The 19,988-nt window shown below is 46.4% G+C and overlaps 1 protein-coding gene across 1 annotated transcript; it reads left to right on the top strand.

Annotated features, from left to right (window-relative positions):
• The first annotated feature begins 1,854 nt into the window (after positions 1 to 1,854).
• On the top strand, positions 1,855 to 17,284 carry NET1 (neuroepithelial cell transforming 1). Its single transcript, XM_063309293.1, has 10 exons — positions 1,855 to 2,092; positions 7,183 to 7,290; positions 8,594 to 8,761; positions 9,822 to 9,884; positions 10,484 to 10,580; positions 11,115 to 11,191; positions 11,782 to 12,039; positions 12,968 to 13,138; positions 14,420 to 14,606; positions 15,122 to 17,284. The coding sequence occupies exons 1-10, from the start codon at positions 2,000 to 2,002 to the stop codon at positions 15,514 to 15,516; spliced, it is 1,617 nt and encodes a 538-aa protein (XP_063165363.1). The 5' UTR covers positions 1,855 to 1,999; the 3' UTR covers positions 15,517 to 17,284.
• The last annotated feature ends 2,704 nt before the right edge of the window (positions 17,285 to 19,988 follow it).

The raw sequence follows: 19,988 nt of genomic DNA, 5'->3' as shown, positions 1-19,988 counted from the left end.
TGTGTTGTATGAAGGCAGCAAGCTATAGTTAAGCAAGCCACGATTTAGTTCAGTATATAAAGCCGAGCCTTAGGTTTGGCTATGTTTAAATGGCACATTGAACATGAACAACCCAATCAGATTTTAGCCCACTGGGTTCTGTAAATGAGCCCATGTGGGTGGTTAGGGTTGTCTGTGCTATGGGGGCCCATAAAATTAAGTGGATTAAATTAAGTTGTGCAAACACAGGCTTGCCAGAAATTTGAAGTCAAATTTGCTGAATAAGGGCCAATATTATTATTTGTCAACTCTTTGGATAGCTGGATTTACACAGTTCCCTGAGCTATAAATCTGCCAATTACATTCTAGCTAAGTAAAATGGGTGAACCCAGCTCGTGGTTAAGTATAGCTATTTCCACAGAACACATTTGCCCATAGTTGTTTTAAACATGCCCCATTTTCTGGATTTTCATGACATGCCATAGCATAAAGTAATCACTTGACTGGGTCACAAACCTATCCTTCCCTGGAAAATTGAGAAATACGGTAAACCTTCCTCAAGGTCCAAAAAAGGAAGGGACATTTCTTCTTTAGCATCTAATGACTCCCTCCCCGCTGGAGCACCCTTCCACTCTGGGATAGAAGTAATTTCCAGGAATTAGGCACGACTGTGCTTCAGATTTCTCAACATCTGGCACGTTGTGTTTGAACGGAACGGAATCTGGTGATTATATTTGCAGGCTTTGTAAACTAAAGTGCGTTTCTAAATAGGAGATTGTGTACCTTCCATACCTTTACAAAGCGACTTATCAACCTGTTGATCTGGAAACTGTACAGTCTGTGTATTTGGTGTTTTTTAGTACTTCAAGACGTTTCTAGACTTTCATTGCAAATTGCTAAGCACCTTCAGGAGCCAGAAGTGTAACATGGTAGCCGTCTAATAGAGAAACCCTGTGCTGTGTGAAGGGTTTCCCTTGACATTAAGTCCAGCCGTGTCCGACTCTAGGGGGCGGTGCTCATCTCCGTTTCAAAGCCGAAGAGCCGGCGTTTGTCCGTAGACAGTTCCGTGATCATGGAACGCCGTTACCTGCCCGCCGAAGCGGTACCTATTAATCTACTCACATTTGCATGTTTTCGAACTGCTAGGTTGGCAGGAGCTGGGACTAGCAACGGGAGCTCACCCCGTCACGCGGATTTGAACCGATTAAAGGAGCCGCTCCCGCCTTCCCCGGTTGCAAATGTGGCCCTTTGGGCCAAGTACGCGCACGTCGCGTTGCCGCTTTTACGTCGGGCGTTCTTGCGCTGGAGTAAGCGCCAGACAACTCGGTGGGACGGTCTGCTGAGTAACCGTGCGGAGGACGGATTCAGCGCTTGGCGATCCTCCGCTCCCGCGTTTGGGAATCCAGCCGTCGGCATCCAGGGGGAGATGGTCCGTCCAGCAACGCCCCCGCTTCCCCGGGTTCCCTTTCGCAAGCCCGTTCTGAACACGTGAAGCGGGAAGGCCGTTCTCCAGAAGAGCGAGGGACGCCGCAAGAACCGCGCTTGGAAGCTCCCCTCTGCTTGGGCGGGGCGGAGGACCTTTCGGGTCCGCGAGCGTCCGGTTTCCGGGCACGCCGAGGCGGCAGGCGCGCGGACCGCTTCCCGAAACCTGCTGCTGCGCCCGCCTTTTGCTTGGCCCGACTGCAAGCGAGCAGGGAGGGCCGCCCCGGCCAAGGTGCGCGGGGAACCTGAGAACGAGGCTGGTCTCTCCCGCCGGGCAGCCAATGGCACCCCCGGGCTCGGAGCCGCGCCCCTTGGCGCCACGCCCCCGCCTCTTGGAGTGCGGCTCCCGGGGCTGAGGGCTCAGAGCGGCGGCGAGGGAATCACCTGGGAGCGTCATGGAGCTGCCGCGGCTCCAGCCGGGCTCCGGCCGCCAGGCAGCGCTGGTCGGCGCGGCTCAGTAGCCGTCTTTCGGCTGCCCCGGACAGCGAGCGGATTAAAGGGCCCGCCGGGTCGGAGGAACGCTCAGCACCGAGGGGACATGGTGGCGCACGATGACGCTGGGGGGCTGCTCCCCATTAAAAGGACTATCCGGGTGATCGACGCGCAGAATCAGACTTTCAGGGAACAAGAGGTAAGGCGGGAGCGGGGCGTCCGCGCGAAACCCCTCCGGGAAAGCGGTGCCTGTCGCCCCGTGGGCTTGCAGCGGCCATCGTCCCGGCCCGCCCGGCTGGGGTAGGGCTGATGGCACGCCTTCTGGGGACGCTGGGCGAGGAGCCCGCCCTTCGGGCTGCAGGCGGGTGGCGCTGAGTCAGCTCGCCAAGTGTTGCGCCGGGCGCGTGGGAAGCGCTGGGCGCGCTGCTCCGAAGCAGCGCCTGGAGGGAAACCTGACTCTCTTCTCTTCTGATGTTCTTCCTCCTGGTGTCTCTTGTGAACCTGTTTTCAAAAGTGCGGGATCCAGACCTTTCAGGACAGGCTGCCCTGACAACTAGATTTCACTGTGGAGTAACAGGTCTGGCAGGCTGGAGTTGCAGGGTGCTATATCTTGTGCCAAATTTGGGTCTTTTTTCCTGTAAAAAGGAGGAGACCTGGTGAGAGTTTTTTAGCCTTTCCAGCTTGGTTTCTTCCCCCCCCCCCCCATTTTTTTTTAAGTTGGCTTATTTGGGTTTTAAAAAACATTGTGTGTTATTAGCTGCTGCTACTTTGGAAGAGGCGATGGTATCCGAAAAGGAAGATTTTCCTATATATTCCCTGCCTTTCAAATCAGTTTGCCGTTTAAGGAATCTGAAGCAAGTGAGCCTTAGTCAGCGGCATGGGGTGGTGGTATGACTTGTTCCCCTTCCCCTTTCTGCTCACCATGTATCATCAGTACAATTAAAATGGAAGAAAAAAAGGTCTTTGTTTCTTGTGCTTCCTCAGCAAGTGAACCAATTCAGGGGGAGAGTGTTCTTCTGTACTTTGAAGAATTGATGGCTCAACCTCTTGTAAGCTGGTTGTTAATGTGGATGAATGAGAGCTACCCTTCCACTGGTCCATCTCCAAAAAGGAGGCTCCTATTGATGATGTCACTTTCGTAAAAATTATGTTGTGGGTGTATGTGCACGTGCACTTGGTGATACAACATGTGATGAAATCATTTGAATCCCACAAAATGCATTGCCTCAAGATACTATCTTAGTAGGAGTCACAAGAACACCAAAGCAAAATATCCCTTAAATGACAGCTTGTGACATGAGACATCCTGTCCAGGGACGTTTTGGTTTCTCTATGATTCAGTTCTGCTTTAGAAAGGTGGAACTCCTCCAAGGTTTCCTCTCAGTGTTTTTTGAAGCTGAGAAGGAGAAAACAGACCTCAAGATTTTCCTCAGTAAGTTCTTTCTTTTTTCTTTTTGGATGTCATGGAGGGTTGATCCTCAAGCTAAATGGGTCAGTTTTCTGCTCAGGTTTACAGTGGACAATCCTGACCAGGTCATAGTGGCTCTCCTTACATGAGCTACCAAAAGGGATTGAAGAAGGATCCTGCATCTTATGAAATGTTCTTTGCCAGTTGATGCTCTGCCTTGATTTCTTGGTGCTCAGAGGCCCCGTTAAAAAGATGCCCATGGGCTATAGGTAGCATTTCTTGAGATGGTAAAAGGGGCTCTAAAAATGAGCAGCAGCTTTGTTTGGAAGAGGGGCTCGGGCCAAGACCTTCCTCAGTTTGCAGGATCTTCGTAGCATGCAGTGTTCTTGGATGAAGGTTTTGCTCCCAGGGAGAACTTTCCTTGCTTTATGGCATTTGTTGTTAAATTCTTCCTATCTCTTTAGGTTGAGAGCTGTGGTTATGACAAAATGGTAAAGAGAATCTCTTTGTCTTCAGCCCAGTCAACACGTTTGCGGGAATGCTTAGATGGCACCCAGTGTATGCCCACAGCTATCTAACCATTGTGGGATTGAGGTTTGGCTTCCAAATATGTTGTTGGGTGTCAGATTCTGCCTCTGGGCTGCCAGTGTGTTTGTCTTCATCTCATCCTTTTTAAAGGCAGACTGCTGAGGTGTTTTCAACCGTTGTGTTTATGAGCACAGACTGTAGCTTTGGCCTCTTTCAAAAGTGATTGGTTTGTTCTTTGAAGCAAAAAGGTTATGGAAAAATATTTTGAAGCTTCCCATGGTTCCTTTCCCTCCCCCATTGCTTTTTACTGGAGAGTGAAAGTTATTTTACTGAGAACAAGCAAAGATTTCAGATAGCTCCTCCCCACTCCCTTTTCTCTGCAATGCAACTTGAAAAACTAGTTTAGGTGAAAATGGTTGGGCCGATAGCTGTTGTCACTGGGAAAGTTTGCCACCTTTTTGGTAGCAGAAAATGTTTAATAAATTGCTCCAAATATACAAACTAAAAATAGTTGCAGATCCATTCTGGTGCTGGAACAGAGTAGTTTGGTGCTGTCTGTCTTGGATATAGTTCGTGGTTGGGTATAGCTCCCTCGACTGGGAACAGGTTGCAAGGGGCGGCTTGGTAATAAAGTCACATTGTCTTTGGTAATAAAGTCACAAAGTCTACCAATGCGACTACCTCTTGGGCATTACAATAGTATGTGCCTTTTGGCACACATGGAGCATGTTCCTATCTACAGAAGGAGGCCTTGGGTTGCTGAACTGCTGTGGTAGCATATTCCTGCCTTCCTGAAAAGTTCCAATTTTTAGATGCTGTCTTCTTTTCCATCCAATTTTGCCATCAAACAAGAATATTATTTATTTACCAAACTTATATGTTTCTTGTGCTTATAGGGTCATTATATGAGATAGGCAGCTCACAACAATCTATAAAAACAGAGGTAAAAACAGAACCACCTGAATTTTAGTGATATGGGGGTTTTATATGTGAGTGATACAAAACCCCCACCACTACCACCACAAGCACCTTTATTTATCTGTAGGACCACTTCTGGCATTTTTCAACCATTTAAGATATGGTATAAAATTGTAAATACATTAGGGTGGCCCTTTGCTCTGTAGCAATATTATTTTGGTACGGGTGCATGTAATTCCTTTATTTCCCTGGAATCGATCCTGCCTGCTACTCCCCACAGTTCTGTGGAATGCATGACATCATTCCTTAATATTCTTTGGCATCTCCGTCCCTCGGACAGCAGAGTGCTCTGTTCTTTGTTCACTGATTTCTGAGTCCCCCTCCAGGATAGGACAGTGGCTGGCCTTTCTCTCTTGGTCCCCTTCCTTTCTACTACAAAGAAGAGGAGAAAGGAAACAAGCAGCCTTCATGCCTACAGACTGAGCTACAGTCCAAGAAGTTCTGAATACTCTTGTTCAATCAGACCACCAGTTTATCCAACCCAGTTTCGTTGTCCCCAACAGGCTGGGCTTCTCTAGACTTTGGGATGTTCTAAAAGACCTGGGTTTTGAACCTGACTTTCTGCCTGTAAGAAAGTCCATGCTCCACTGTGAGCTGAATGAAATTAAATTCCTTTGAGGAGAGCGATCTCCCAGAGTCAAGATTTTGAAAACAGCTTGATTTTATGTTGTCGTGAAGAAAAGCCAGATGATGCACCACAGTTTTCCACATTCTGCTCGGCCAGTATATTTTTAAGAGTGTTTTATTGAATAATCTGTACTTGGCCAAGTTCCTGCAACATACTGAGTCATAAACTGTGGTTTGCAAACCGCATTGTCAAGATTCACATAACCCCGGAAAACATGCTGATTCAAGTACACTTTGGCTTGTTTTGATGTATGTATCTGACACCACCATTCTTGTGATGAAGTTAAGCAGAGATAGTGGCAGTTTCCTGGAACTGGAAGTAAAAACAACACAACCCACACCCACTGTTAGCAAGAAAAGTACACAATATTCTTTGTGCTGCTCAGATATTAGCACAGTGTTTTTCTATCTTGACAAGTTTAAGACGGGTGGACTTCAACTTGCTGGCTGGGGAATTCTGGAAGTTGAAGTCCACCCGTCTTAAACTTGCCCAGGTTGAGAAACACGGTATTAGCATATCAGTGCAGTGAAGTAATATGGACTAGGGAGAACCAGGGTCAGGTCTATCCTCAGCCAGGGATGCTGGCTGACTAACTGGGCTAGACACAGGCCCTCAGCCAGCCTACCAAACAGGACTCTTGTTTTTGAAGGAATATTGGAGTCAGGGAATGCTATGTATTATGCCTGGAGCCTCTGCAGAAAAACAAAGCTTAAATGTGACCAACAGATTAGCAAGGCCTGTCACAGGCTTGTAATCTAAATGGGGAAGGCAATTTGGGCTGGACCTGAGAATCTAATCAGAAGGAGAGCTAGATCAAAGAGAAAGCGGATTACATTCTCAAGGACGCCGAGAAAGAAAATCTTGGTCCTGAAACCAAGCACCCTCCCTGTGTGTTGGGACTGCAGTTCTCAGCAGTTGGAGTCTATAGGAAGGTGGGTGTAAGATGTTGCTTATTAGGCAGTTAGCTGGACCATGATTATCAGTTATGCAGTACTAAGGTATTTGGTGCCCATATCTCTTTATCTTTCCCTTTGAAAAAGTGCCCCCCCCCCCAGACCCACACAATCTGTGACTTAAATCCATTTCTTTCCTTGGAATCCAGCATTATCTTGTGCATTATTTCAGCATTTAAATCTTGGCTTTCTGCAGTGCATTTAGCTTATCTGTTTCCATCTTTCTGAGGAAGGGTTTTGGCTTAGAAAAAAGAATGGAGACCTCTTGTCCTTTTTGTCTTCTATGCAGGGCATCCTTTCCCAAGGGAGAAAAGAGGGTTTCTGTTGTTTCCCCACATCTTCCTCAAAGTTAATGGTCTTTGCCTTCATGCATTTTCTGCAGTGTTTTGCTGTTAGCCATTTGCTACATACCTAAAAGTACTGTAGATAATGGATTTTAATAACTCTCCAGTATCAGTCTAAAGGCAGGGGAGTTAGAAAACTTACACATTTCATGAAGCTGTGGAAGCAGTTAGAAAATTGTAGCCTAAAAGCATCCTTGTTCTTCCTGACTCCTGTGGACTTTGTTGTTTTTGCTCACTGACCAAGAAACCTTGTTTGTTACTTGATTCTAAGGTCAGTGCTAAAAAAATACATTTCTCTTGAAGGGGCCGCTGTGTTTGGGTCAGGGTGCCTTGATGTCATTTACAGTGATGTTTCATGCTGCACCCCCTGACCTAGCACTGGCCGACCAGTGCTCTTAAGTCCTGAGTAAACCACCCGTACAGCCTGTTCCCTTGTTTATCTCTTTGCAGGAGCCTAGCAATAAACGTGTCCGATCTCTGGCTCGGGTGACCTCCTTGGCCAACCTGATTTCTCCTGTGAGAAATGGTGCAGTGCGGAGATTTGGACAGACGATCCAGGTAGGTGGGCCAGTTGGTGGGTGGGCCTGAGGTGGGGATGGGTTGCTGAAGGAGCAGGGCTTCTGATCCAGGCATGGCTTCTGGGCCAATACCTGATGCCAGAATGTTTCCTTTTTAAGAACATTTCTAATCCTTACGAATCTTAAATGGGAGGAATGAAAACCCAGCAGTTGAGGATATGGGTTTATTTATTTGCTTAGAAGCCAGCCGACCCCAGAACAACATTTAAAATAGAAGAACAGTAAAAAAGAGCCTCAGCATCAGAACACACTGCACCACAAACAATCACCCAGAGCTCCACAGACACCCTACCCCAAGGCCTGGGAGAACATCCAGGTTTTTAAAGGTTTCTGGAATATTGCCAGGGAGTTCTTAAACACCCTTCTCCTTACACTTCTGGCTTGGAGGCGTGTGTTTTGTGCTTCAGAGAGCAACCTTGGGTTTCAGCCTGCCGTTTGCTCCTTGTGTTTTTAATTCTTAGGCCATAGTTCCATGCAAATCTAAACAGGGTGACCGAAATAGATGAGACTTGCAGAATTATGTTTCCCTTTTGGCTGCATCATTTTGTAGGGTGAGATGAGTCAGAACCCCAGGCCAGAGGGAGAACGTGGGGGCTTTTGGCTGACACCTGTGCCAATACGGAAAGCCACGTGTGACATACTATAACATGTGCTGACGCCTGAGTCCGCCTGGCTGTCTGTTACAGGGATGTTGCCCCGGCAAAGCCTTTCCTGTAAGATGTAGTGCCTGCTTTCTCTAGGTCAGTTTCTCAACCTTGGGAACTTTAATATGTGTGGACTTCAACTCCCAGAATTCCTCAGCCAGCATGGCTGGCTGGGGAATTCTGGGAGTTGAAGTCCACACATCTTAAAGTTGCCATGGTTGAGAAACACTGCTCTAGGTGAATGCTGCCAAGCTTTGCTAGGACACTATTACTGATACAAGGCCCAAAAGCAGGCCATTCTCCTCACTCGTTAGAATCCTCTGAATTTGGAGAGGTAGAATCACACTATTGGTGAACCAGGATCAATTTATTACACATTGATGGATTGCGTTTGGTTTAACAATTGTGCCGGCCTTTTCAAAGGGATCTGAGAATCAGGTGTGGCTGATGTTTCAGCATGTCCTATGACATGACTGTGCCTGTTCAGATTATCGTCATTTGGACAAGCACCTAACTGCCTCTGTCGGTAGCCCAGAATGCCCTGTAGCTCTGGTTAGTTTGATGTGAGGGTGGAAGTAAATGAAGTTTCCCATGCTCATCACTGCTAACAGGCTGTTTTTTCCCCATCTGCTCCCACAGTCATTCTCCCTTCGCAGTGACAACAAATCACCAGGTAGTTCTCAGAAGCTGTGCAGCCGGTTAACCGCCCCAACGCCTCCCAAAAGAAGGAACAGCGTGCTTTGGTCTGAGACACTGGATGTCAATATGAAGGAGACCCTGAGCGCCAAAGAAATCAAGCGCCAAGAGGTAGGCTGTGCTTTGAGCAGCAGGTGCCACTGGCCTGCTGTCAGCGGGCAGACTGAGCTTTTGCTATCTTGAAGTTTGGCTTCCGTTTTTCTTGGAGGAGGAGGAAGTGGCTTAAGGAGTGAGTAAGAATTTCTGCAGTCTCCATTAGCGCATCCTTCTCCCTCCAGTCATGACATCATATCCTCTGTCTTGGTTAACATGCCCCCAATCCACAGAAGATAGTAATTTCGTGTTGTTAAGTAATTTCATAGTACGTAAGGAGGGCTCACTGTGCCGGGGAAGGCTTCTGTATAGTCTGAACACCAGACTTAAATTTCCATGGCTCAACATGGATGGCATTATCTCTAGATCAGACCCCAGAATTTCATCCCCAGTAACATCTAAAACTTGCCCAAGACCCAACCGAAAAAGATACTAAGAACTAAGTAGCAAGCCAGATGAAGAATGGCCAAAGTTCAGCCCTCTGAAACAGTGGAGATGGAATCCATTTCCCAATCGAAAGGAGTCAATATTTAATTTGGCTTGATGTCCCAGCTTCAAAGCCTCCTTTTGTGACAAGGAGTTTACTTTTCTAAGCAGCACTTGAAGCTTAGAAAAAACTTCACTTTGTGGTGGCAAAGTCCATGCTGGAGGTTGCGGCTTATCTGCTAAACTTCCCTCCCTCCCTCCCTGCACAGTGACTGGTTTCTCAGTCCAAAATGCATTTGCAAGTATTGTTGAGGTAGATTACTCAATATTCTTCTTCCTTAACTGCAACTGGGAGCCAGGGTGGTGTAGTGGAGAAGGTTTTGGATTATGCACGAGAGGGCCTGAGTTCAAGTCTACTCTCAGCCCAGGAAACTCTCTGGGGGGACTTAGAGCCAGTTCTTCTCTTGCAGCCCAGCCTACCTCATTGGAGATGGGAGTGCTGTGTGTACTGCCTTGAACTCCTGAAGGAAAGGCAGGGTATAAATCTAAAAAATAACAACTAAACAAACTTAGTAGATTGCTAAGTCTTTGAAAAATCAAGAAGCTTGTAATAAATTGGTATTTCATTGTTTTTCCTTGTTTGTTTTTGCAGGCAATATACGAACTTTCTCGCGGTGAGCAGGATTTGATTGAGGATCTGAAACTTGCTAGAAAGGTAGGTCTCTCACTAATCTGTTTACTTTAAGTGATAACGCTGCAAGTGACTCTGCTTTTTCAAAAGGACCACAGGCCACTGATTAAAATTAGTCTCTGCTATGCCACGTGATCCTCCTCCTCAGTGGCACCCTCTTCTGAATAGCAGCAAGAGAGCTATTAACTATACAGCCTCAATAGATTTGGGGGGTTGGGGTGAGAGAGAACCCTTGTGCGTGTTGGTTTGGCAGCTTCTAAGAAGAGGCTTCAGGTCTCTGTTCTGGGATCCAGAGGGCTGAGCAAAGGTCTGGCCTCATTCTCTCAGCCTGGCAGAGTTCAGAACAGGGTCAGAGCACAGGGGGAAGAAAGCAGTCGGGTGCGGATAGAGCAAGTCCCAAGCCCTTGAGGATCTTCCACCATTTGGCTCTCTAGGGCTGCTGTAGTGCTGTTGCATTCAAGGTCTGATAATGAGTTGGTCCATCCTCTTGATTCTGGTTTGTACAGATGGTCAGTCCGCTAGCGTGTCCATCAGGAGTCCTGTCCAGCCCTGCTGGGAGGTCCAGCTGTCCTCCCTGATCCAGCTTTGGTAGGAGGATCACATCTCTTCCTGTTTATTGACAGGCTTACCATGACCCCATGCTGAAGCTATCCATTATGTCTGAAGAGGAGCTCACCCACATCTTTGGGGACTTGGATTCCTACATCCCATTGCATGAAGGTAAAACACTAGCCCTTCCTAGCAAGTCTAGGTTTCTTGATGTGTTGCATGGCGTGGGGCCAGATCCTCCCAAGGTGACTAATAAAGCAAATTGATCTAGGAACATGCAGCACTCTACAAATAGTTTCACACGAAAATAAAAAAAAATATTTTAAAAAGTCACATAAGCTACCTATAAGAACTGAGGGCTTTTACGCTTGGCAACCCAATGTTGCTGTATGGGCTTGATTAGCCCTCCTTGGAAGGGCATTCCATAATGTGGTGGCTTCTCCAGAGAGGGCTCATCTAGCAGTTTTTATCTTCAAGATGGATGATTGAAGGAGATATAATGCTCTGGTGCGGGCATGTCTGAACCACATCCAGACCCTGAATTCAAGCTTGTTTCCCTGTAACATTTAATTTTACTTCAGTTTAATTATTTTAATATAATTATTAAATACCTTTAATTCAAAATTCCACTTAAATGGAGATGGCTTGATTGATATCTCCCATATGTTTGCTTTTGGCCAATTCCCGCTTGTCTTTCCCTTACAGACTTCCTGGAGAAACTGGGAGAAGTGACACGACCGGATGGGACAGTGGAGCAAATTGGACCCCTTCTTGTGGAATGGGTGAGTGAGCCCTCACCATCCTCTCCCCACTGTCTTAATGCCTGCTGATCAATGGGGTGTGCCTTGCCCTGTGTTTCCTTTGCATCATTAAGTTTTCGGATCTAACTGACCTTTCTGCTAGGAGAGTTAGTTTGCAGATTGTGACTTTGTGCCCCAAAGTTGGCTCCCGTGGCGGCTGATCCATCTTCAGCCTAAAAGCAGGGCCTCCCTTTCACGGTCCCTTCTTGGTAGGGATGTTATCCTGTCTGCAAAGAATACAGGCATGTTGTATGTGGAATGCTGGCTGGGGAATTCTGGGAGTTCAAGTCCACACATGTTAAAGTTGCCATGGTTGAGAAATGCTGGTTTAGATCCTTGAGCTAACTCTCTTAAGAGATAGCCATAAACCCTGGGAGAACTGGACGATATGCCCTTTCTGTTCTGTTCTCCCTCTCTCTCTCTCTTTTTCTTCACTTGCTGTTTTAAGGAAGTACGAACCAACCTGGGGGAACTGCTCAACTTTATTTGTAAGACTAGTTACAGAAAGAGCAAACTTCCCGCCTGGAGCAGGGCTCGCTCTAACAAGCATGGGGTGGTCTTTCTGTCTCCAGCTACCTGGACTGAACGCCTACAAGGCCTACTGCAGCAACCAGCTTGCCGCCAAAGCCCTCCTGGACCAGAAAAAGCAGGATGCTCGGGTCCAGGACTTCCTGCAGCGTTGCCTTGAATCCCCTTTCAGCCGCAAGCTGGACCTCTGGAGCTTCCTGGACATTCCTCGCAGTCGTCTGGTCAAGTATCCACTTCTCTTGAAGGAGATCCTTAGGCACACGTCCAACGATCACCCTGATGTCCAGCATCTGGAAGAAGCAGTAAGGGGCTATGGATTACTCCCTCTGAGTTTCAGATACGATGATAAAGCTCATTTAAAACTTGCTGCTCAAGCCAAGAAATAATTTTCCCCCCTTTAGAAATCAGTCAAAAAGATAGATAAGGTGTCCCTTTGTTGGGCAGCTGATTAGAGTACAGGTAGTTCTCACTTAACGACCATAATTGGGACTGGAATTTTGGTTGCTAAGTGAAGCAGTCATTAAGCGAATCTGAAGGTAGAAAATGGAGATCATGTGACCACAGGATGCTGCAACAGCCATAAATACTCATTGGTCACCAAGTGCCCAAATCGTGATCACGTGACCATGGGGCTGCTGTGACAGCCGTAAGTATGAGGAGTGGTTATAAGTTGGTTTTTTCCAGCACTGTCGTAAGTCCGAACCATCACTAAACGAATGGTTGTTAAGTGAGGACTACCTGTGACTGGAAAGGATTTTGACAAATGAGCATCATGCAGCCTCACTCATCACTTCCTTTAGGATGAAAATAGATTTAAAAAGAGGCAGTTGGGTTTCAGATAATGCTCAGTGGGTAGAGTGATGCCAGGAGTGGAAGAGAAGAATGAATCCAGCTCCTGGCTTCAGCTGCCAGGAGGTTCTCCTGCACAAGTCCTCTTGGAATAAGCAGGAGTTGGGCCAGTACTGCACCTGGTGATATTTCTGCATGCTTTGACTAGCATCTGTGGGACTTGGCACAAGATAACCTCCTTTAGTGTGTGGTGACCATGTGTACCAGTCCACCCAGTGTCCAAATGTCTTGCGTAACGCAAGCAAAGAGAGTTCTTTTGGCAGCGTTCAGTCTAGCACCAGCAGCCCTTCGGCCCCTGCAGCTCCCCCATAACGTGTACTGTACTCTAGTCCCCGGCTTCAGTTGCCTAGTAACCTCAGTGGGTGGGTGCTTTGCTCGTAGATCTCCATCATCCAGGGAGTTCTCTCGGACATCAACTTGAAGAAAGGGGAGTCTGAATGCCAGTACTACGTCGATAAGCTGGAGTACCTTGATGAGAAGCAGCGGGACCCACGGATTGAAGCTAGCAAAGTTTTGCTTTGTCACGGAGAGCTGAAGAACAAGAATGGCCATGTGAGTAAAGATGTGGAAACAGTATGACGTCTGGGAGCGAAGCATTCTTGAGGAGGAGCCCAGTAAAGAGTGCTGACTAGCTTCTCTTCCTCCAATTCTTGTTGAAGATCTGTAATGCAGTAAAAATAAGGATTCAGTGCTTTCTGCCAGGTGTTCTTCATTTATTCTCTTCTTTAAAAAAAAAAGAAAAGAAAAGAATAGTATCTTCCCCTGTCAGCATTGGTGCCACTTGGCCCCAGGTTTGGGTTGTCCAGTAGAAGGCACCAGGCTGCACTTGGAGACAGAAAGCAGAGCTGGTGGCTGCCCAGCTTCCAGATGGCTGGGAAGTCATTCAGACGTGTGTTTTGCAGTGGAGGAGATGCATTCCCAGTGAGAATTAGTGGCCTTCTGTGCCTGCAGCCGTCAGGTGGAAAGAAAATCAAAGGCAGTTCTGTCAATATTTACTTAGGGCTGCTTTGCAGAAATAAAAGATGGAGTTCAGAGGGTTTTTCATCTTTTGTCCCAGCTATAAACAATACATTTTCCCATAGGTCACTTTAATCTCTTCCATAATGGGGCCTCTCCTTACCTTACTGAAATTATTTAGACAAATTCTTTAGCAAAAACCAGCAGCGGAAATGGATGCAACCCTTTTCTTCCCTTATTCAGATGATGTTGGAAGGCCAGTGACTCAGTTTAGGCGCATCCTAAATTGGGGAATTCAGGCGCATGCTGGCTGGGGAATTCTGGGAGTTGGAAGTCCACCCGTCTTACAGTTGCCAAGGTTGAAAAGCACCAAGTTAGAGTGTTGAAGGTGCTACAGGGAAGCCAACCTTCCTGCATCTGGGTGTAAGAGTCAGTGCTGAAGTGGTGCCCTGATGAGGAGACTAGGTGGGGGATGATGGGCATTGCCCCAGCTGAAGCTGGAAATAGCTTTGTGAAAAATGCAGGGCTCAGAAGAGCCAACTGGTGCTCCGTGAAGCTGGTTTGTCCTGAACTAGTATATCGGTCTGGTTGAGCTCTGGCGGGATTGTTCTAGGTGGCAGAAATTTTCCAGATCTGGTAACCTGAGATGCTGAGGATAAAATATATGGCTTTTAAATATCTAAAGCAAATTCTTGGTGGTTAAAAGATGGAATTTTTGGCGGTAGCAGAATGCTCCAAAACCTTATTTTGAACTAGAGCCATTCTGTCTTTCAGTATGCGTATGAATGTATTTTGTAAACGTCAGCCACGATCTTTGAGATCCTCCCCATTGTGACTGAAGTCCACTTAAAGCTTTCTCTCTCCTCCTCTTTGCAGAAGCTCTACATCTTCCTTTTCCAAGAAATCTTTGTCCTCACTCGGCCTGTGACGCGTAACGAGCGCCACTCTTACCAAGTGTATCGGCAGCCGATACCAGTGCAGGACCTGGTGCTGGAAGACTTGCAAGATGGAGACGTCAAAATGGGAGGATCGTTCCGAGGTGCATTTGGCAATTCTGATAAAGGTAGGAAGGAGAGCACCCCACTCCTTTTTTAGCCTGCCCTTTGTCCCAAGCAGTGTTTCTCGACCTTGGCAGCTTTAAGACGTGTGGACTTCAACTCCCAGAATTCCCCAGCCAGCCATGCTGGCTGGGGAATTCTGGGAGTTGAAGTCCACACGTCTTAAAGCTGCCAAGGTCGAGAAACACTGTTCCAGAGGCTGATCTGTACAGGGAAGCTGCTGAATCCTGCAGTGTTGTGCTAATAGTGTTCTTTGGAGGGTTGGTCCCTCTCCTAGTTTTCTCAGACATCCCTGATCCCATTCACCCCACCCCATCACTTTGGCACGTTCTTTCATGGGTCCACAAAAGCAGCAGACAGCCTCTAGATTTGCACGGCTAAAAGCTATCTCCCTGGAAGACCCTTCCAGGATCTTTCTGCATGAGATTCCCAAACAGGAGCCAAACCTGATGTGGCCTTCCAGAGTGGAATTCTGTCGCTCGGGCCTGATCAGAGCATCCTTGTCCTGCTTGCCTTCCAGCAAAAAACATCTTCCGAGTCCGCTTCAGGGACTCTGCCTCAGGCCAGTCCCACACGCTGCAGGCCAACGATATTTTTCACAAGCAGCAGTGGTTCAACTGCATCCAGGCGGCCATCGCCCCCTTCCAGCCAAGTCCCGTGCCTTTTGAGCTGAAAGAGCTGCCAGAGCTGAGGGAGGAGGGAGAGGAGAACCACCCCTTTGGGTCCAGCGCCAAGATCCAGCGGAGGCAGCCTGCCGTGTCGGGCAGTTTCCGCATGGAGCTGGACGAGAACAGCTCCGAAGTGGACCTGGCGGGAGAGTTGAAGAACACCAAGCCGTACCGGATGCATTCTGGGCTCAGGAGGACACGGGACAAAGCCCAGCTCAGTATCAAGCGGAAAGAGACTCTTGTTTAAAAAGGGGCGAGTCCTTCCTTCGCTCTTTTATTTATAAATAAAGTGTACATTTTCTTTCCTGTCAGGTGAGAATGGTGAAGGTTGCTCCTTCTGTCTGAGTTTCTTTGTTATTATTTTTGTTTTATATGTGAGTCTTTTTTCTTTCTTTTTTTTTATGGCAGCTACTGGTTTTTCAGCAAACATTGTTGAACCGGAGTCTGATTCGGCAGGGGAAAAAAATTAAGGGCCCTGATTTCTGGATTGTAGCATGAGACTCCAGAGGTTTCAGTCCTTCTATATATGCTATTATATGTGTAAGCAACAGCTCTCCAAAAGACTGCAAACTTACGAGGTTTAATTTCTCCCCAAACACAAATTAGCTCTTTTAAAAAAGAACAAAAACTCACTTCTTCACCAGATCATTGAGAAATTGGAATTCTTTGGGGACTTCATAGCTCACAGTGTGATTCTGATTTAATAGGAGTCCCTAGGCTGCTTCATCAGAAGTAGTCTGATTCTCAACCAGCAGAGTTACTCCAGCATATCCTCTAGAGCAGCGTTTCTCAACCTCAGCAACTTTAAGATGCGTGGACTTCAATTCCCAGAATCCCCCAGCCACCCATACTGGCTGGGAATTCTGGGAATTGAAGTCCACGCATCTTAAAGTTGCTGAGGTTGAGAAACGCTGCTCCAGAGGGACACAGTCGGAGGGCTGGGCTGCTGTTTCTCATGGAAAGACTCCCCAGGTTCAACAGGTTTCCATTTGAATGACTGGAATTCTATACTTGGTTGGTGGTGTGCAGTCCTTATGTGAACTGGCATGCCCCATATGTTATCTTTTTTTAATTATTATTATTATTATTATTTGAATACCTTTGTAGAGATTTCCTTTTGTACTTTGATTTCTTTGTATTTTTCTTTTGGAACTGGCCTTTTCTCCTTTTCTTTTCTCGATGCATGTGTGCTGGCATACTGTTTGTTATCTATACTTAAAAGCCAATTCAGGACGTTACCAGGTGAAGCAAAGCCATACCTCCTTGAGCCATTGGAGTTGCCGGGGGCGGGAAACAGAACTGGGTTTCTACCCTCCAACAGATCTGGGATTCTGGAGAGCTCTGGGCCAGAGGAGAGGAAGTCCCCTCTCCGTGTAAAGGTACAGGAGACTCTGGTGGTCAGGAAGTGGCAGTCTGGAGTAGAGGAAGACTGAAGTCTGTTTTGACGTAGCATTGGGGGGGTGGGGTTGACCTCAGCAGGCCTGCTTTGAACTGCTGGAAGTGGGCCTCAGTGAAGGCAGAAGGGTTGGGCAAGGTTGCAGAAGACGGGGCATGGGGGACTACAAAAGTGGTCTTTTGAAAGGCATCAGAAGATGCACGCTGATGGAAGCGAAGGAAAGCACACTGTATGTAGGAAGAGGGTTTGTGAGGGGTTGGTGTGTTGGGAATGGGGAAGATAAAGGCAGACGTCTATTTACTGGCAATTCTGTTTGCGGGCCTGGCCTCAAGGTGGGAAGCTGGTTGATCTAAATGCAGAGTTGCAAAAGCAGCAATCAACTATTTGAACCTCCCACCTGGAGCGCTACCAAAAATTGGCCCGGGAAGGAGTAAAGTAGTGCACGTTTTTCTTTTTCCTTTTTTTCTGGTGCAGAAAAACATCTGGCCAGAAGTGAGGGTAGGGGTAAAAGCCTGAAAGCAAATGTAAATAGAGAATAACCAAAGCACTGTGGTTCTCTGTAAATGTTTCTTTGTACAGTAACATAAATGGAATACAATTAAAGCTCATATTGCATCTCTCCTTGTATTGCTATTTTGATTTTGAGGAATGTGTGTGGTTGGTCAGATGTTCAGAGGGAAGATCAGCCTGTGTCTTTAAAGTGGTGTCCTTTAATTTTAGGGCACAGCACCTGAGTTCATACGTTGCACTAAGCCTTTATGGATTTTGCTCAGTTTTAGCTTAGCTTGATGAACAAGCCCACCATTCGGGCTTATTGACCCATGTGTAAATGTGGGAATACAGCCAGGTGCAGCTCATTGCTATCCAGGTTTCATTGGATAGCTGTACAACTTCCATTAATGTCAATAGATCCGCAGCAGTATATGTTCAATGTGTGTATTCTGCTTTTCAGTTTTATGTTTTACAATAAACAGCAAAATAGAAGGGCGCCTGGCATATGAGCTCTGTTAACGCACCTGGAATCAAAACCAGAATTCACCTTTCAAGGCAACTCGCTGATCAAATCCATTTGTCTTGCAGAACTGATGGCTTGACTTCAGAGGATGCCTCTCCAATAGTTTTCCGATAGGCTTAGCTAGACTTAATGCAGAATTACAACATGGAAGCCTGTTCCTGATAATGCAAGGATATTGATGGTGCTATAAAAATACAAGATACTAAAACCTGGAATCACTTAGACACAGTCTAAACCACCACCGGCTATTTTTCCAGCAAGTTTATGCCTCTCAAAACTCAGTATAAACTCTACCTTAATAAAACTGAGCAAAACCAGACACAATGGGATGTAATAGAAAACAAATTCCACCCACATCGTCTCTCTGCAGCAGTGTTTCTCAGCCCTGGCAGCCTTCAACTCCCAGGATTCCCCAGCCAGCATGCCAAGATGGAGAAACCCTGCTTTGCAGTCTTGACATTGGGGGTGTCGCCTTACCAAGTTCGTAGACCAGTTTCTTTTCCCTTGGACTCAAAAACCCCAACATCTTTTTGCTGGGTTTGTGTGTGGTGTATACTTAGCCATTGTAATTTGTACACGATAATTTTGGCTGCTTGTGTGATTCCTGCCAATTATGGCTTAATCAGCAAACCAAGGAGGCTCGCCTCGTAACTACAATAACTGGAACCCAAGTTCTCCCCTTCTTAGATGTTTTGTTGCGGTTTTGCTCAGACCGGTGGGAGCAAAGGTGGACATTTGTATTCCGTCCCTTTAGCCTCCATTTCACCAAGATACCTCTTCTCAGCAGATGGCTACCTGAAATTTCTCAAACGGGTTCCTTTGCTTCAAATGTACCAGGACCACAAAGTCAAGAAAGCTGAAGGCTATGCTAATTAAAGATTCTGGGAGATGATTGGAGAAAATTAATTCTGGCAGAATTCGGGGATTTTCGTGGCCCTGACTTGATTTCTCTTTCCACAGAAAAGGGAGATTTGAGAAAGTTTGGCATTCCAAAAACATTCAGTAAAACCTGAAATGGGTTGAGGTCTAGTTCTTGGAACACTTGCCTCTTCAAAGCAGGCGTAGGCAGGCAAAACCTTTCAGCAATGTTTCCAGATTTATTTAGGCTGAAAAAGGACAGGAATATGCTTCAGTGAGTTTGCACCATCTTGATACAATGTGGGTTGGCTTAGAATTTTGAATATCGGTTCTCTTTCTGCTTGTCTGGAGGCCATCATAGAAGGCAGATGGGTTTCTTCTGACAAATGTCTAAATCTCTCGTGAGTTTGCCCAGGTTAAAACGGGGTTGGGCAGTTGAGAGAAACCTGGCCATTTGTTAGCATTTTGTGTGAGGCAGGCCAACTCACAGACATATGTTTTATTTCTTTGGGCAGGGCATGTTCTATAAACATAGCTGTGATTTATTAACTCAGAATTAGGGTTAAGGATGTTGCGTCATCCAACAGTCATGCAATTGTATGGATAGCATCAGCCTCAGTAAACTATTATATATCCATATTGATAAGAAATCTAGGCAAATGACTGCTTGGCCAAATTGCTCAATGTGCATTGCGCAATCCTATGTTCCTGGGTACGGAATTGAGAGTACCAGATTTTATCAGATACATCTTTGACTTTCCCTTGAACTTCCAATTATGAGATACTGTATGTCTAAATTCTCTTTAGTCAACAATCCCGTTTCTCTCTCATGCACACTTGTAGTATATCCTTCTACACCTTCAGTAGCCTTCCTGTTAGACTTTTTTGTCTTCTCAGTTGTCCTCCCAACTTTGGATAACCTTCCAGTAGCAAAGGGACATCTTGAAAACCGTCTGCTTTCTTGCATTACATCTTTCAGGACCATCATTCCTCCAGACTTTTTTCTTCCTGAGGTTGAAATGCAAAGAGGCCAAGGTTTTGTTTTCAAGGGCCCTTTCAGCAGACGTTCATGGAATCATTTTCTTCTGCCCAAGCAGTATTCAGAAAAGCCATTCAAAGCAGTGTCTGGATTTTATGTCTTGCTGTGCGTGATGTTCCTTTGCAAAACATCTGGCAGAGGCCCATCTTGTTAAAAAAAATGAAATTGAAACAATCGGAGCTTAATTGTTTTCAGCTGCTAGACCGCAGTCAGACAGTAAATAAAATGGTAAAGGACCCCACTTGATGGTGTGGTTTGTTCAAAAAGCGATGCAAGAGCACTTTAGTTTTCATGAAACTGTGACTAAACTTAGTTCTGTGGGAAAGAAGTATCTCAGCCTGAATGCTGAACCCTGAACAGAAAGCTGCATCTCCAAATTGCTATGAAACAGTGCAGCTTTCTCAGCAAGTG

Source organism: Candoia aspera, chromosome 7 (assembly GCF_035149785.1).
Source record: "Candoia aspera isolate rCanAsp1 chromosome 7, rCanAsp1.hap2, whole genome shotgun sequence".
In the NCBI taxonomy this organism is placed as follows: domain Eukaryota; kingdom Metazoa; phylum Chordata; class Lepidosauria; order Squamata; family Boidae; genus Candoia; species Candoia aspera.
This window is presented reverse-complemented; position numbering and strand designations above follow the sequence as displayed.